Source organism: Euwallacea fornicatus, chromosome 9, assembly GCF_040115645.1.
Source record: "Euwallacea fornicatus isolate EFF26 chromosome 9, ASM4011564v1, whole genome shotgun sequence".
Taxonomy (NCBI): Eukaryota; Metazoa; Arthropoda; class Insecta; order Coleoptera; family Curculionidae; genus Euwallacea; species Euwallacea fornicatus.
This window is the reverse complement of record NC_089549.1, coordinates 278677-295331: the sequence shown is the minus strand read 5'-3', so window position 1 is coordinate 295331 and position 16655 is coordinate 278677. Positions and strand designations below refer to the sequence as shown.

Sequence of the window (16655 nt, the reverse complement as noted above, 5' to 3'; positions counted from 1 at the left end):
AATAACACAAACTATAGGAATAATTTAAAATTTTCGTTAAATTATGTATAATGTAGCAGCGACCAATCTCGTGCAAACATACTACATGTTGCCTTTCTCTCAGTTTTATTAACCTTTCTCAGTATCGCCATCCTCTATTATAATCCTCAGATTTCCTTCTATATATTTGAAACAGGAACATTCCAATTATTACTTAACTTTCCTATAATCACTAATAAAATAATTATCGGTTTTCAGGATAAGTCTCTATTATTATTAACGTTAAAAGTAGCTTGTACCATGAATATCCCCTTTATAAACGAGCTCCACAATTGCGCAGACATTCAATATTGCAAATAGAATGGTGGTCTTAATCAACGAATTGATAAAAGTGGTCGTTTTGGCAATGTTGTTGTCATGTCTGCAACATGTCAAGGTAAGTTACTGATAGTTTACGAGACTAATGTAACGAAATCACAGATATTGGGTCATACTCGAGAGGAGTAGTGTTGCAATAAATCACACTTTTGAGGCATCTTGTTCCTGTTTCGTATAAATGAAATTGAAAATTTATTTTGAGGGCGATCGTGGTTGGTAATGAGCGCAAGCAGGATCGTGTAGCCCTGAACTTTTCAAGGGTTAGAAATATTTTAGAATTTAAAGATTGCACGTGTTCCCTCCAATTTTCGGAAGTGTCTGAGCTCGCACACCACTGTTTCCTGATACATTAAATTGATATTTTTTCTTTCTTGGTATGGAGGACTAAAATTTTCCCGGCGAATAAAGATATTTTCAAAATGCTTCCCCCTTTTTTTGTTTTTTCATTTTACAAATGGTGATTTAATTAAACAGTGCTTTTATTCGACTCACAATTTGTAGGACGCATTTTCTTTTTTGAAATGTATTATTATTTACTGCAGCTGGCCCCGACTGCGCCTCCATTTCACAAAAATTGAAAATATGATTTTTTTTTTAAACAGGGATGGACTAAGGCCGACGTTGTTGAGAAATTTGTCAAATTAAATAAATAAGAAAAACTCTTTTTATTACTTTGGGGTCCCCGCATAAGATGACGTTTCCTTTATTCGAAGTGGAATTGTTTAAATTATTCACCCTTTTTAACTAATTCTATTTCTAAACAGAGCCGCAGCACGGCCCGGCTTTAAGACAAATAAAACTAATATTTTTTGCAAATATTAGGATTAATATTAAACTCGAAGTCAGAGGTGTAGAATGCCGTGTACTGCCTTTTCTCGGAACACGAACGAGCAGAATTTCAATTCTTGTTCTGCGAATCAATATTCCCTTCCTACCTGGCTGTAAGCACGCTCCTGCTTCCACCACGTCGAAGCAAGAATTGCAGAAGTGTAGAATGTCTTTCTACACTTACAAATTTAATGAAAAGAAATTTTAGGCCTTAACCGAAGAAATGCAGGAGTTGGCCAATCAGCTGCACGCCACCTGCGTAGAGGAAACTGGAGCTTCTGAAAGTACCTTTAAGTCTCATATTTTTGCTCTTAATGACAAAATTCCTCGAATTTCAGACGCAATTTCCGATGCCAGAAAGGGGGTCTTTGACGAAGCCGAGAGCTTCAAATGCTACATCAAGTGCCTGCTAAGTCAAATGGCTATTGTGAGTGCTTCTTTTGGGGCCTTCTTAAAGCCCCCGCGGTAACGAGAAATTCCACATTATAGATAGATGACGACGGGGTTATAGACGTGGACGCGATGGTGGCAGTGATGCCCGAGGAAATGCAAGAAAAATCCGAACCGATAATAAGGAAATGCGGAAGCGTCAGTAAGTTATTAGAGATAATTAAAAAACAATATTAATCGTAGCTATAAACAACGGAACTTGTGGTGCGATCTCGCGAGGTTTTGAGTAATTGAGATGATTCGTTGTAATTGAGTGATCTGCTTGTAGAGGGCGCAAATGCTTGCGATAGTGCCTGGCTCACCCACAAGTGTTACTACAAGGAGGGACCGGAGGTAAAATTGACGAGTTTTCCCGAATTTATAATTTTTTCGCTTTTTTTTTTTTCAGGATTATTTCCTGATCTAAACCAGCAAAATTAAATAAAGAGAATACTGAAGAAAACAGTGGAATTTTATTGTTATATTGAGATAACTCAAAATACGGGGAAAAAATCGATGGCGAAAAGCTGTGAAATGTCACGCTAAAAATATTGTATAGAGGTTGCGTAAACGGGCATGTCTAATCATATCTGCGGATTAACAGTCGGACACAAAAATTCCTGCTTTTTCAAACCAAAACGAGCAGAAAAAGCCATCGACCTTATTATTTTGTCGAGTACCGCATTCGTCGCGCCTTGTGAGGTGTTGCAATCGGTTTGCTCAGGTGACCATTGCAATCTGCTGACCACCACAACAATGGCAATCTTCAAGAGTGCTCGGTGCTTTGCTCCTCCGCACACAAATTTGGCGATTTAAACAATTACTTTCCTCGGCACTTGAAAATGTTTTTACATTTTAGAACCTTATTCTTTAGCCCGGCTTAAAACTGAACTAACTGGAAATTTTACGGTCTATTAAAAGGCGTAAATCAAATTTCCTGGAGAATTTCCAGCTTTAACTTTTCTCCTTGGGATTCGGCACTTTCGTTAAATTTCTATCTTCGAGAATCCGATTTGGATGTTTTGCACACACGGCCTCGAACCTCCTCGTTTAAGATAAATTTAAGCGAAGACTATACTCTTTTTTAGTTAATTTTCATATGGAAATTCTCACTTCTCCCCGTTCCTCTTAGGGTCTGGAAATTTAGTGGAATTCCTAATGGATCGAAAACAGCTCTGGATTTTCGGTTTTAACTCGCAAACAACTATCAAAGAGATAAATTATAAAATTTGTTGTGGCCTTTCCACGCCTTGGTAAGAAAATAAGCGCTTCTTTCACCATTTTGACCTGAAACTTCACCCTGACTTTTGGCCAAACCTGCGACGGGATTTTCAAATATTTCTGCGGCATGCCTTTACCACCCCTAAAAATTCCTCTTTCGGGGTTGAGCGTTCTGCCGACTCCAACTGATGTTAGCTAATTTCCATGAAAATGTCCAACGTTAATTGGAAAATTGCTGAAAGTTTGTTTCCAGAAGTATATTTTTTTAGGGATGAAACGGAGCCAGCTCATTTCCTTCGCATCTGCGAAGGTGAGAAATTAATTAGGGGCGTCAGCGCTAATAGAGCGATGCGGCGGCATCCTGGAAGCTCCCCTGACGCTCCGATAGAGCAGCACTAAGCCAAAGTATGAAACCTTCGAGGGGTTGTTGACTGCAGCGGGGATATTACCCCTAAAGATACATTTGCTTTTGTTTTATCTCCGAGAGCGTCTATGCGTATCGTTTTTTTGCAAGTTAGGCTGTTATTCTTTGCTTGTTTCAGAGTAATTTTGTAGGACTTCGTTGCAAACGGCAAACGTGATGTTAGAAGGCCGTTTGTTAACCAACGCTATTTGCAAGTCGTAGAAAAAAGTATTAACGGAATTTTAAATGTCTTTCGGAGCATATTGGCTGATAATTCAAGAGCCTAAGAAAAGCTCCTTTTTCGCCATACGCAAATTCACCGTTCCTTCGCCATATTGACAAGAAATTTCAACTTTCTCGACAGGGACGTTGAGCTCACGTAACTCTCAAACCCTCAGTATATGAGAGCGATGACTCAGTATAAAGTAGTAATGTTAGCTCTGTATATGCACCCGGTCACACAACGTGTACAAAACATAAAACTTTGTGTTCAAATTAGACACGGAAAGAGGATTTTTCATACCTTTAAAAAATGTTATTGTTAAAAATTTATAGGAAAAACATCACGTTTTTGCAGGATTCAGTGTCGGATACGTCAATGTTCCTTCGTAGTGATTTATTATTGATGAATTATTATTAGATTTAGAAAATCTCTTATTGATTGTGTACATACAGGTGAGTACTGATTTTTTTGGGGGAATTAGCGGTTTGCTAAAATCATCAAACAGGAACTATAAGCTACCAATAATCCATTATGATTGTCATAGCAATTCACACCCGAGCTAATCATGAGATTGATGTATCGAATCGCATAGTTTTCAGTGCCAATTCGCCGGCGAACATACGCACTCAGAAAAAAACTGACCTTTTGTGCGACAAAAAGTGAATTTCGAAACGCGAAATTTGAAATTTGACCCACTAAAACGTGCAAAACAAAAGTAAAATCCGGTCAAAGAATTTTCCCAATCTCATGTTAAAATCGATTGTTACGTGTCCCCCCAACGGTCTGGTGTGACAACAAAGTTACTTAAGATCTCTATTGGTGCATTAAGATTACAACAATAATTGATTGTTTGTTTAATCATTTTTAGTGGCCTCTTATAGAGTCCGGCAGCGAGATCGAATTAATGGTGCATTCTCGAATTCGAAAAAAACCGATGTGAATATTATCGCAAAACTTTCCCCATTAGTGTGTGCAACAAGGACTAGCCCTATACACTGTTTTTCTCTCGGTAAGCCTCCACCCTTAACACCTTTCATCTGACAACGTATCGATCCTCCCTGTATTTCTGGTAAAATCGCTTTAGTTCCGCTAATATTTCAGCAATTTGGTTTGGCTCTTCCTCATGCCAATCAATTTCCTGTAAACAATATTCATCGATGGACAATGGATGAAAAATCAAACTCTTTCACTTCATCAAATGTTGTTAATTGAATTTTGCATAATCGTCGGTTATTCGATAACAAGAATTTGCAAAGATCATTGTTCGAATGTCGATTTCCTGCCGGCAGTTATACAAGAGGGTTATAGACACTTTTACTCCACTATCTTGGCAGCCAGAAAAAGCGATTTTCAATCGGTTACGTGTTCTCTCGGGCTCAGAACGAAGACTTTCGCTCTGAGTCATGCCGCGAGTCTACGAATGATTATTGCGAAAAATAACCCCAAAGCGAAAACGAGCAAGCAACCATGAAAGCTGATTTTGGTGTTAAATCATCAGTCTGGGATAGGAAAATTGATCATTTTGACCGGAAGACTTTGAAATATTCAGAGTTTTATTCCGTGACGTGAGACGTGAGAAGATACATATACAAGGTGTGAAAATTTACCATTCTACCGTTCTACGTGGGAACATGTCCGTGTAGAACGCTCTAGAAAGCTGAGCTTATTACGGAGCAAAATATTGACCACTGTGTAGAATTTTTTGCAGTTTTGGTATGTCGCCCTGGATCCCCAAGTGTCTGTTCGAAATTACCTCCTCAGGTGTTTGTTAAAAATGTTGAACCGGGGAGTTGTAAAGGAAAGACGAGGGAACAATGTAATTTTCTTTTTTTTTTGTTCAAATATTTTTTTATCCATTAAGTAGAATTGGTTTTATGTTTTTCCTTGCCATCTTCAAGCTCTAGGTTTCTGCCTCAAATTACCTCTTCAGGTGTTTCTTTTCTAAATTTGAAAGCAGACGCATTGTGAGGTGGTGACAAGGGGCTAATAAGAACTATCAGGTTTCTCACGGTTCGTGATACTGGTTTAGCCACCACGTGCGATTTTCTCCACGTTTCTCCGTGTCATTTTCTAGCTCCAGCTTTCTCCTTAAAATTATTTGCCGAAAGGTCGTTTCGAAATCCAGGAATAGGAGAGTTACGAGGGTGCGATCAGGGGAAAAATATCAATTCTCAATACGTCGTTTTTCCTAAGAATTTCCGATTTCTGCGCAGCTTAGAAAAGTACACGCCGTGGTTGATTATCGCCAAGTTCCTCTTGTAAAAATATGAAATTTGCCTCCCTGTATATGGAAAACGGTGAGTTTCCGACCGCAGATCTATTAGCAATTTTGATTATTTTGTAAAGTACTATCGTTCCCTAAAATATCTCCATGGCGATCCGTTACACTCCGTATAAAACCTTTAAAAAGCTTTCTTATGCAATCCTACGACCCCTAGATCCTGTCTTAATTTATTTCACTGAGAGTTTATCGGATTATATATTGATCGATGGAAGTGATCCTTCCTCAGCTTCTTAACTTGATCTTCTAGCCCCGAGTTTCTGCTTTAAACTCCCTCATCAGGTATTTCCTGAACAAATTTGACCCGATCGAGTTAAAGCCAGATAAATAGAGACAGTTTCCAGAGGTTTCTTAATCTGGATCCCATGATTATCGAGGGAATTCAATGACACTTTTACTGAACTGCTTCCAAACACGAAATTTTAGCCGCAACCTGTTACCCATAATATGGATGACAGTGCTGCTTCAGACGAACTAAAGAACAAACGTGAACACCCCCGGTCCAGAGCACATTGGCTGTCGAACTTGTTCTTTTGCTGGGGATTGCCCATATTCTACAAAGGATGGACGAAAGATTTTAATGAAGAGGACTTGTATAAGCCTTTGAAAGAACATGAATCGCACCGACTCGGGGATAAATTGGAGGAGGAGTGGAAGCTGGAAAGAATGAACCATGCCAGACCTCTGTTGCTGCGAGCCCTCTGGAGGCTATTTCGCAAGGAGATCCTCGTTTACGGTTTGGTGTTGTTTGTGCAGGAATTTGTTTTGGGGTAACCAAAGGAGCTTTTCAGTAAACGTTGTACTCATTCTTATTGCTTGCAGGCTGTCTCAGCCCTTAGCCCTAGGAAAGCTGATGAACTACTACCGGCCCAATCAAACAAATGTCTCTCTGCAGGAAGCTTATTTGTACGCGGGAATCCTCATTATGACCTCGTTTCTTTCGGTGATTGTCTCACATAGTTACATGCTGGCCAGCCACCATTTAGGGATGAAGATGAGAATCGCCTGCTGCTCCCTCATATACAGGAAGACTTTGAAACTGAGCAAAACGGCCCTGATCGACACCACCATAGGGCAAATGATCAACTTGCTATCCAACGACGTGGCCAGATTCGACAATTCCGTGCGGTACCTGCATTACCTATGGGTGGCCCCCTTGGAAACTCTCCTAATCATGTATCTCTTATACTACAACGTGGGATTCACTTCACTTTCTGGATTTTGCTTGATCGTCTTATTTATGCCCCTGCAAAGTAAGTTCTTTACATATATGTATATGTTCTTTATATATATATATTTTTTGGGGGGATACAAAAGAAGGTGGTTTGCAGTGATTTTAGGGAAACTGGCCTCGAAATTCCGTTTGCAAACTGCGGTGAAGACGGACGAGAGAGTGAGGAGTATGAGCGAGATTATCTCGGGGATTCAGGTCATCAAGATGTACAATTGGGAGAGACACTTTTCGACTATTATCGATCAAATCAGGAAGTAAGTGTCGACCAAATCAACAATTTCTCCACACATTAACAGTTTCGATAATGCATAACGCCCGGTATATATTTTCTCGGTCTTGGAAGCAAAGTTTCTTCTATTATCGCCAAATTAAATAATCACATCCTTTACAAGCTAAAAGCGTGTTAACACTGGAATTAAATCATAATTTACATTATCTACATGTAACGATAGCATTAATGCATATTTTATGCCCTTTTCTGCATCAAAACGACTTGCTCCTTTCACAGAATTTAGACCCCATAAGCACAACGATGCAGCAAAATTAGGAAAAGTTATATGCGAAAGCCATTAGGAAATGCCGTTTCTCGTAACTCGTGTCACATTCTCCCCATTCGTTGCAGAAACCATACATTTCCTAACTATTGCGTTTTCTCACAATTTTAGCCTGGAAATCCGGCAAATCCGCCTAGCCTCTTACATCCGTGCTCTGCACGTGTCCTTCAGCAAATTCATCACCAGAACCTCGATCTTCCTCTGCATCTTGGCCTACACCCTCACGGGAAACCGCCCCAATGCGGAATTCGTCTACGTGGTCCAGTCCTTCTACAACATCATCAAAGCTGCAATGACCAACAACTTCCCACAGGCTGTTTCGGACCTAGCAGAAACTCTCGTCTCGATCAAGAGAATCGAGAACTTTCTCCTGTTCCATGAGGTGAAAACATCCCAAATCAAGCACTCCCAAAAGAAGGTGATTCATTCGACACCTCTTATCAATGCGGCCAGCAAAAGATCTGTAGGCATCTATCTACATGATGTTTCTGCGAAGTGGAATGTCTTCATGCAGGAAGATACCTTATCAGGGATAAACTTCAACGTAGGCCCTAAACAATTAATTGCAGTGGTCGGCCCCGTAGGGTCCGGGAAAACTTCATTGCTCCACGTCATAATGAAGGAGTTGACGATGGAAAAAGGAGTTAAAGACATAGTAGGAACCATCTCCTATGCCTCGCAGGAACCATGGTTGTTTGCGGGAACTATAAGGCAAAACATTCTCTTCGGAGAACCCTTCATCAAGAGCAGGTACGAAAGGGTAGTGAGGATCTGTGCATTGGACCGAGACTTCGATATTTTACCCTACGGGGACAAAACTGTCATCGGGGATCGGGGAGTTACTATGAGTGGAGGACAAAGGGCTAGAATCACCCTAGCAAGGGCCGTTTACAAGGAGGCAGACATTTACTTGCTTGATGATCCGTTATCCGCTGTCGATACTCATGTCGGGAAGAAGCTATTTGAGGAGTGTATTGCTGGTTAGTGCTAGTAAGGCCATATTGAGTAATTTCGTTGAAAACTGTTCCTTAAGGCTTCCTGAAGAATAAATGCACAGTCCTGGTAACTCACCAACTGCAGTTCCTGAAGCCAGTTTCGAAGATCTACATAATGGAAAATGGGAGAATTGCCGCTACCGGGGACTACCATGAGATTCAGACCTGCAAAAGCGAGTTTTCCAGGTTGTTCAAGAACCAAGTGGAGGAAGAGGATGAGGGAAATGACGAGCAAGGTAGTTTAAACTTTCTGGAAAACTTGGATTTTCTGGATTTTAAAAATGATTCGTTATTGATTAATCCTTTAGTGTATATGACTTCTGGATTGTTTAAAATTTTGTAAAAAGTCTTTTTCAGGTTTCTCTAGGTCTTGGTTTTAAGTTAACTCGTCAGGTGTACGTGCGTAAAATTGGATACAGGAAAGTTGCAGGACTTAAATTGAAGGAATTTGAATTTTTTCCAATTCACTCTCTGTCTTTCTTTTATAATTTTTTTTTCGCCCGTGGCGTACAGTATTTTCTCTGATTATCCAGGCCACCTTGGAGTCCCAAGTTTCTGTCCCAAAACACTTCTTCAGGTGTTTATTAAAAAAAAAAACGTGCAAAAGAAAATATCAGAAAAAAAACTCGTAAATTTCTTTAAACTAAAACCCTCACCAAACTAATATTTTTCCCAAATTCGTTCTAGTCACCACTTCAGTGCGCCTGTGCGAACCGGTAGACGACGAGCCATCCGAAATCAAGGAATCGCGAGAAACTGGCTCAATAGCTGGGAAGGTTTACAAAGCGTACTTCACCGCTGCAGGCGGTTGGTGCTCCGCCATTTTCGTCCTGATCCTTTTTGTTCTTACTCAAATGGCCTCCAGCTCTGCAGACTACTTCATCAAATTTTGGTATAAATTACCGTAAAATCCTACGATTATAACAGGATTTATCAGCCTCATTCAATAGGGTCAATCTGGAGCAATCCAGGCACGAGCGAGACGCCAAAAATGATTCTCTACATAAATCAGAGGAAGATGACGTCTATTTGGAAGAGAACTACAATAAGATCATGACCGTCGGACTTAACGAAGTGGAGATAAGCAAACTAGATGCTTTTTTCACTACCAACATCTGCTTCTACATCTACTCCTCGATCATCGCCCTAGTTATTGGAGTTACAATCATGAGATCCATCACTTTCTACTGGGTCTGCATGTCTGCTTCGGTGAAGATGCACAACAAAATGTTCCAAAGGGTCATCAACGCTACAATGAGATTCTTCAACACCAATTGCTCAGGAAGGGTTCTGAATAGATTCTCCAAAGACATTGGAGCTGTAGACGAGAAGTTGCCCTATGTCTTGATCGATACGATCCAGGTTAGCGTTCTTTTAAGCTTGACGATAGTGTTACGAAGTAAAAGTTTTCCAGATAGCTCTCAACGTGTTGGCTGTAAACGTGGTCATCGCGTCAGTGGATCCATGGATATTGATCCCAACCCTAGTGATCGCTTCGATGTTTTATTTTTACCGAATTGTTTTCCTGAGAACCAGCAGGAATATCAAGAGAATGGAAGCCACTAGTGAGTACTTGGCGCCTTTTTGTATAGACAGTAAAAAGGCCAAATGGAATCAATTCAATATCTGAATATTTCGACGTTTGCGAAAAAAGTACCGAAACACGTCAACTTCAAATTCTGAAATTGCATCTTGCAACGTGAAAATTTCATCCCTCAGTTTCATCCCCTTCGCGTGACGGGTGTATCTCCCCGTGTAATTTTAAAATTGGACTATGGGTTCGTAATACCTCGTTTTAAAGGTCTTTTCCCTCTCCAATCAAAACTGCTTTAGATTTAAACTTTACCGCAAAAAATAATGAAATAAATAAATAAATTATTGCAATTGACGAAATTCTCTAAAACAAACTAAAAACTCGATAACTAATGCCATTTGTACCAAACAAATCGGGCTGTTCCAGCCTGTATAAATTGGTGGCTTAAATGGAGTGTTTTTCGTGCAGCTCGAAGTCCAGTTTTCTCCCACATCAACGCGTCCCTCCAAGGCCTGACCACAATCAGAGCCTTTAGAGCTCAGGAGATACTCAGAAACGAGTTCGACAACTACCAGGACGTGCACAGCTCCGCCTTCTACATGTTTCTGTGCTGTAATCAGACTTTCGGCTTCTGGCTGGACTTTCATTGCATCATCTATGCCTCCCTGGTCACTTTGAGCTTTTTTTTCATTGGAAATGGTTCGTTGCTTGTCACTCGCCGTTTCATGAGTATCGATTAACTTCGAGACTTTAGAGACTTACGGGGCAAACGTGGGTCTGGCCATAACGCAGGCCATGAGCCTCACCGGAATGTTTCAATGGGGAATGAGGCAGTGGAGCGAGTTGGAGAACAACATGACGTCAGTGGAGAGAGTGGTGGAATATACTGAGATCGAGCAGGAGACCAAAGGGGAGGAGAAGGCGCCTTTGAAGACTTGGCCGGAGCACGGGCAATTAGAGTTTAAGTCTGTTTATTTGAGGTTAGTTCTGGTTGATTCTTGTCGAGTTTCGTTCCAAAGAAGATTCTTAGATATGCCACGAATGAGCCGTACGTCCTCAACAACCTAACCTTCAAAATTAAGTCCAAGGAAAAAATAGGGATTGTAGGCAGGACAGGGGCCGGGAAGTCCTCCATTATAGCAGCCTTGTTTCGGTTGGCCGACGTGGAGGGAAAGATAATTATTGATGGGATTTGCACCAGAGATATCCCCTTGAAGACCATGAGGTCCAAGATTTCGATAATACCTCAGGAGCCCATAATTTTCTCAGGTAAGTACTGCGAAAATTACTTTCGAATCAAATCACTCGAAAACCGATGAAATGAGCATAAAAAACGTGCATTACGGAATTATTTCCTGTGACGAGGTGGTGCACAATATTTAATAATATACAGGGCGTTCTACGAAAAGAAGTGAAGCTGGCAGGACATGAAAAGAATCAAGTCCGGCGTGGTGCTCAGAAACTGGGGAACGACGGCATGGGGATATCCATGAAAGAAAACATAACATACAGGGTGCTCTATATCAAAGAGTGGAGTTCTAATTTCCCAAACTGAGAGTCATATTTAGAGAAATTTCCTCTCTAACGAGCTCGTTGTAGTCTCGTTCCGTCTCTCTCTTGATCCGCTTAACTTTATTAAAATTCCAAACATGTCCGCCCAAATAATTAAGCCGCAACATGTTATTTTTGAAGGGGAAATTGTTGTTTTTCCCAAGTTTCCGCCAAACTTTTTTTTATTAAAGAACGCCGCTTTTCTAATGGGATTGCTCTCATATTCAGTTTTCCTCCGCGTCTTTAAATTTACCACTAAAAATACCTAAATATAGGAACTCTTCGTTCGAATCTGGATCCCTTCGGCCAATATCCAGACGAGGTAATATGGAACGCTCTGGACGAAGTGGAACTCAAAGAAGTGGTGTCCGAGCTGAAGGGAGGACTAGATAGTATAGTGTCGGAAAGTGGGACCAACTTTAGTCTTGGACAGAGGCAGCTGGTCTGCCTCGCGAGAGCAATTGTCCACAACAACAAAATTCTCGTTTTAGATGAAGCAACTGCAAATGTTGATCCGAAGACTGATGCACTCATTCAGACCACCATTAGGAAAAAGTTCGCTGATTGCACGGTTCTAACCATAGCTCACAGGTGAGTTGGATGGGAATTTCAAACTGTAAAATCACGTTGAGGCCCCCCAGAAACTTACCAAGACGTCGCAATTAAAAAATCACGTGATCGCACCGCATCTAGAACGTCAGTTCTCGATTCGGTTGAATTTCTGAGCTTCCGTCGTCTCCACTTAACTCCCTTAAGAAAGAAAATGATCTGAGACATACGTGATCGCTTGAGATTTAAGATGTGGCAAGCTGAGACAGATCACTCCGCGTCTCCACATCAGGTTGGGTTCTCCGATCCCTTAATTCGTTTCAATCGGCAAAGTCAATCCCATTAATGCATCAATTTGTCAGCATTGAATCGTGCACTTTTAGGAGTTTGATATCAAAGCCCCCTTTAAAGTTTCTCGTCAATGGGGCTTTCGTGATGAAATGTCGAACCTCAGAAGTAGAGAAAGTTTTGAGAAATGCGAGTAATGAATTATACTTAAATCGAATAACTACGCAAAATGGCGAAGGGCCCAGGCGCCTGATGTGGGGGTTTTACACTTCGAGTGTTCATTTTGCCTTAGGGAAAATAAGACCGACGAATCTAATGTCTTTTTTCCATATTTTGAGGACATTTTCATCAAATCGAAATAAATCAATATGCACACTTAATAGCGCAAAATTCCCAGCAATAAAACTGAAAATGTCTAGTGCGCTTTTAACGCACAGATTAGCCTTCCAGCCCTTTCAATCCGTTTCGTAAATACCCACGTTCGTTTAAAAACCGATTTATATCTCCGATTTACGGGGCTCTTTTGAATCAAATTATTGAGAATTCTCACATTACCTCGTTGGGCACGATAAATGAGCCTTTGGAGTGTCGATTTCAGATTGAACACTGTGATGGATTCGGATAAAATACTGGTGATGGACGCCGGAGAAACGATCGAATTCGACCATCCCCACATACTTCTCCAGAATGCTCAAGGGGTGTTTCACGGTTTGGTGAAAGAGACTGGGAAAACGTCAGCGGAGTATTTGGCTACGATTGCAAAGGAGGTAAAACGAGTCGGTTATTACGAGTTTAGGCCCCGATTTCAGCCCGAATTGCCCGCATACTTTCGAAATATTCCATTAAATATCTCCCTTATACATAAGGGTAAGGAAACTTTGAGCCCTCGGGAATTAATTGTTTTTCCCTCCGCAGCGATACGAGAAGAGCTTAGAGAGTCACTGACAAATGGCATTTACCGAACTAGTTCCTACAGGAGAATGAGCCCTCAAGATCTTGCCCTTAAGTGCCCAAGTGCTGTGAGTTCAGTCGAAACGTTTTATTAATAAAATTACTTTTATAACGTAAAAGCATCACAAAAATTAATCAGGTACAAATATTTATTTCTTTGTGAATTAGGCTTAGGATTACTTAAGTAGTACGTATGTACCAGTGCAATGTGGTACTAATGCCTGTGGTATGTGTCTTTTATTAAAAAAATGTTGTTTTTTAAGTTGTAGATTTTAATGCACCTTTTTAATATACTATTGTTATGATATTTTTACAAACACAAGAACATTGGGGAGTTTAATTTCCAACCAGCTCCAGTTGAATAATTCATGCGCTCCGATCTAATCAGCTCAGCGAACAAGGCACGAATTTTGATCTGCATTCAACTAACGACACACGCATTATTCCAATGAATCAGTGTTTGACCCTCAAAATGGCGAAACGTGGCTCGTTCCTCAAAAGAGCCCTCGTTTCGACTCGAGAAGTGTGGCTGGAGTTCTGCCTCAAGACCAGCCTCCACGGGTGGAAATTCACGGTCTCACGTAGTGTCGCAAAAGCCGAAAGGTATTTATAAGGAAACAAGCAGACCCACGAATGACGGTAATAATTGACCTCAGGCTAACTTGGCTGATGATCTGCATAATCTCGGTGACGTCCTCGTTGTTGCCGATCTACTTGGTTTGGAAGTTTTCAATTATTAATCCCACGAAAACAGTGGCGGCGTCATTGCAACACGACATTTATCTTGTAAAATTCCCAGCGGTGACTGTTTGCAGCAACAACATCGTCTCTAAACGAGCCGCCTACGTCATGGCCCGAAAATTATTGCAAGTGCGTTTTAGGTTTGTTTAAAGGTGTTTTTTGAGGGTTTTTAGGGAGGGCAAAAATAAGTCCAACGTGGACGTGGTGGCGAATAATTTGGGGCTGCTGGCTAATTTTGTATTAATTCGCACGAGTAGTATTAGGGAGGGTGACTACAAAGGACTGAAGAATGTCATTAAAGGCAGCGGGCTGAGCGAAGTCGAAGTAATTGTGTTCGTTTTCAATGCGAAGATATTGGGCTAAATGATAGCTTTAATGTAGATATTCAATCAAATTACTCCGAATTGCGAGGAAATTCTGCAGATATGCATGTGGAAGGGGGATATCAAACCCTGCAAAAATTTGTTTTATTCCATTAAAACCCCCATAGGGAACTGCTGCACCTTCAACTACGTGGCATATCCAAAGAATATTATTAACGGGTAATTGCCCACCGCCAACACGCATCCAACCGTAATGTTAACTCATTTATTATAGTTCTGAAAAAACGGCCCAAATAACTACCTCATGCGGATATCAAAGTGGCCTGGAAGTGTTAGTGAAAAACTACCTCAACGACACCCTTCCGGGATTCGCTCCATCGCCCGAATACAGGGTAGATCATCTATTTCGTTTAAATATACAGAGTCGCTTATTTTCAGTGGAATAAGGTGATCGTGCACAGCCCTTATGACTTCCCAAATCGAGGCCTTCAGAGCGTACTTTGCAATCCAGGCACGAACAACATGATAGGAGTAAATGCCGCGTACATACAGCCGACAACCTCCTTACTATCCTTGGATGCATCCACCCGAAAATGCCTGATTTCAGACGAAAAACCGTTGGGATATTTTTCAGTTTACACTTACAGAAACTGCGTAGTCGAATGTGAGATCGCAATAATTTTTGAAGTTTGCGGGTGTGCCCCATTTTTCGCAAAAAGCGAATTTGGTAAGACTCGCGTAACGTCTTTTTGAATGCCGAGGGCCAACCCTTATTTCAGGCCCTTACAATTCAGCCAAAGGATGTACTCTGGATGACATAAAGTGCATGCAAAGTGCTTATGGTATTGTTGTTGATGCATTTTATCGTCTCTCGAGGATGGTGCAAAGTAGTATTGTTTTAGCCTCACGTGATAAACTGGTCAAAAAGTTTGGGAATTTAGTTATTCAGGAAAAATGCAATTGTCTACCAGAGTGTGAAATATTCTCGTATAAGCCCGAGTTCTCATATGGTATTCTGGACAAGGAATTTTGCGCTACCGCCTTTATACTACAGTAAGTTGAATAAGTTGGGGAGGGCACGTTTTCAAGATATAGAGAACACATGTTTTAAATTATTTTTATCATCCTTTTACGTACCTATAAATAAAGATAACCATTGTAGTCACCATTACATCCAGAAATTTACTCGCCCTACGTAACAAATAATTTTTTGCTAGATCCAGCGAGTTTGATAATTACCTTCTTCTATTTACAGCACAGATTTCGATGTAAAAAATAGCACCATCATAAGAGTATTCCTTAACGATCTTACTTCAACCCTGTACAGAAAGGACGCCAACTATCCACCTCAGATATTTGCTGGTAAATAAATAACAGTTGTGTATCAAAAAAAATTGTTCGTTGTATTTTCAGGGTATTGTGGCTCCACTTTCAGCTTTTTCGGGGGATTCAGTATTATTTCCTTGGTGGAAATTGTCTATTTGCAAGCAGTACACGTTATACGGTGGTGTAAAAGCAACAAAAAGTAATTAACTATGCTTTTGCAATTAAATCTCAATTCTACCTACCCAACTAGCTCAGAAGTAAAGATATATTTTATTATGCAACCCGTCACACGTCTTAAGGCACAGGTAGTTTCTTTCACGCTAAATTAACAGATAATCGAATTTAAACGCTGGAGAAATTTCGCTTCTTGCTATAGAAAAATGCTGATGATTGGCCTCTCTATTACAGTAATGAGAGCTGCAGATTCTTCTTTTTTGCTCTTACTATTAACCACCACATTTACCTTCCTTCGTAAACTATCTGACATTCATAAGAAATTTATTGATTTTTCTTAATTGAAACGCAGAAACAGACCCTACGCAGGCAACTGCCTAATATACCGAACCGGAGCAGCGCTAAAGTAGTTTCTCATTGAATTTTAAATGAATTTCCACTTCTATCTGTTAATTTAGCTGTTCGGGAAAACTGTAACGATCTGACGCAACATGTGTGACATGTTTTCACATAGGTTCAAGTTTTTATCTTTCACAGATAACTTTGAAGTGTAGTTTTAGTTGATCAAGCTAGAGAGAATGCTATTTCTGAAATATAAAAAAGTTATATTTTAAGTTGGATCACTTCCATTTATCACCTGAACAGTATTTAATTTTCCTGCAAACTGTCTAATTTACTTCCACATTCCATATC

General features: G+C 40.4%; 3 protein-coding genes across 6 annotated transcripts; all 3 read left to right on the top strand.

The window, feature by feature from the left end:
* Positions 1 to 84: 84 nt before the first annotated feature.
* LOC136341095 (general odorant-binding protein 83a-like) lies at positions 85 to 2073 on the top strand. 2 transcript variants are annotated; one of them, XM_066285713.1, is made up of 6 exons: positions 298 to 415; positions 1394 to 1469; positions 1524 to 1612; positions 1675 to 1777; positions 1904 to 1968; positions 2024 to 2073. In XM_066285713.1, the coding sequence occupies exons 1-6, from the start codon at positions 341 to 343 to the stop codon at positions 2039 to 2041; spliced, it is 426 nt and encodes a 141-aa protein (XP_066141810.1). In that variant the 5' UTR covers positions 298 to 340; the 3' UTR covers positions 2042 to 2073. The 2 variants fall into 2 exon arrangements, with proteins under 2 accessions (XP_066141809.1, XP_066141810.1); XM_066285712.1 differs by having other exon boundaries at positions 85 to 415; positions 1394 to 1612.
* Positions 2074 to 3763: 1690 nt separating this feature from the next.
* On the top strand, positions 3764 to 13723 carry LOC136341091 (probable multidrug resistance-associated protein lethal(2)03659). 3 transcript variants are annotated; one of them, XM_066285704.1, is made up of 15 exons: positions 3764 to 3913; positions 6169 to 6512; positions 6565 to 6995; positions 7074 to 7230; positions 7642 to 8510; positions 8564 to 8761; positions 9213 to 9417; positions 9476 to 9887; positions 9940 to 10090; positions 10528 to 10758; positions 10814 to 11039; positions 11090 to 11328; positions 11886 to 12201; positions 13046 to 13214; positions 13363 to 13723. In XM_066285704.1, the coding sequence occupies exons 2-15, from the start codon at positions 6190 to 6192 to the stop codon at positions 13390 to 13392; spliced, it is 3957 nt and encodes a 1318-aa protein (XP_066141801.1). In that variant the 5' UTR covers positions 3764 to 3913; positions 6169 to 6189; the 3' UTR covers positions 13393 to 13723. The 3 variants fall into 3 exon arrangements, with proteins under 3 accessions (XP_066141801.1, XP_066141800.1, XP_066141802.1); XM_066285703.1 differs by lacking the exon at positions 3764 to 3913 and adding an exon at positions 4007 to 4470; XM_066285705.1 differs by lacking the exons at positions 3764 to 3913; positions 6169 to 6512 and having other exon boundaries at positions 6740 to 6995; positions 7060 to 7230.
* An 89-nt stretch (positions 13724 to 13812) lies between these two features.
* On the top strand, positions 13813 to 16576 carry LOC136341254 (sodium channel protein Nach-like). Its single transcript, XM_066286034.1, has 10 exons — positions 13813 to 14001; positions 14055 to 14268; positions 14299 to 14463; positions 14521 to 14681; positions 14737 to 14854; positions 14910 to 15189; positions 15242 to 15304; positions 15365 to 15515; positions 15718 to 15824; positions 15876 to 16576. Exons 1-10 carry the CDS (start codon positions 13847 to 13849, stop codon positions 15989 to 15991), a joined length of 1530 nt encoding a protein of 509 aa, XP_066142131.1. The 5' UTR covers positions 13813 to 13846; the 3' UTR covers positions 15992 to 16576.
* Positions 16577 to 16655: the final 79 nt, after the last annotated feature.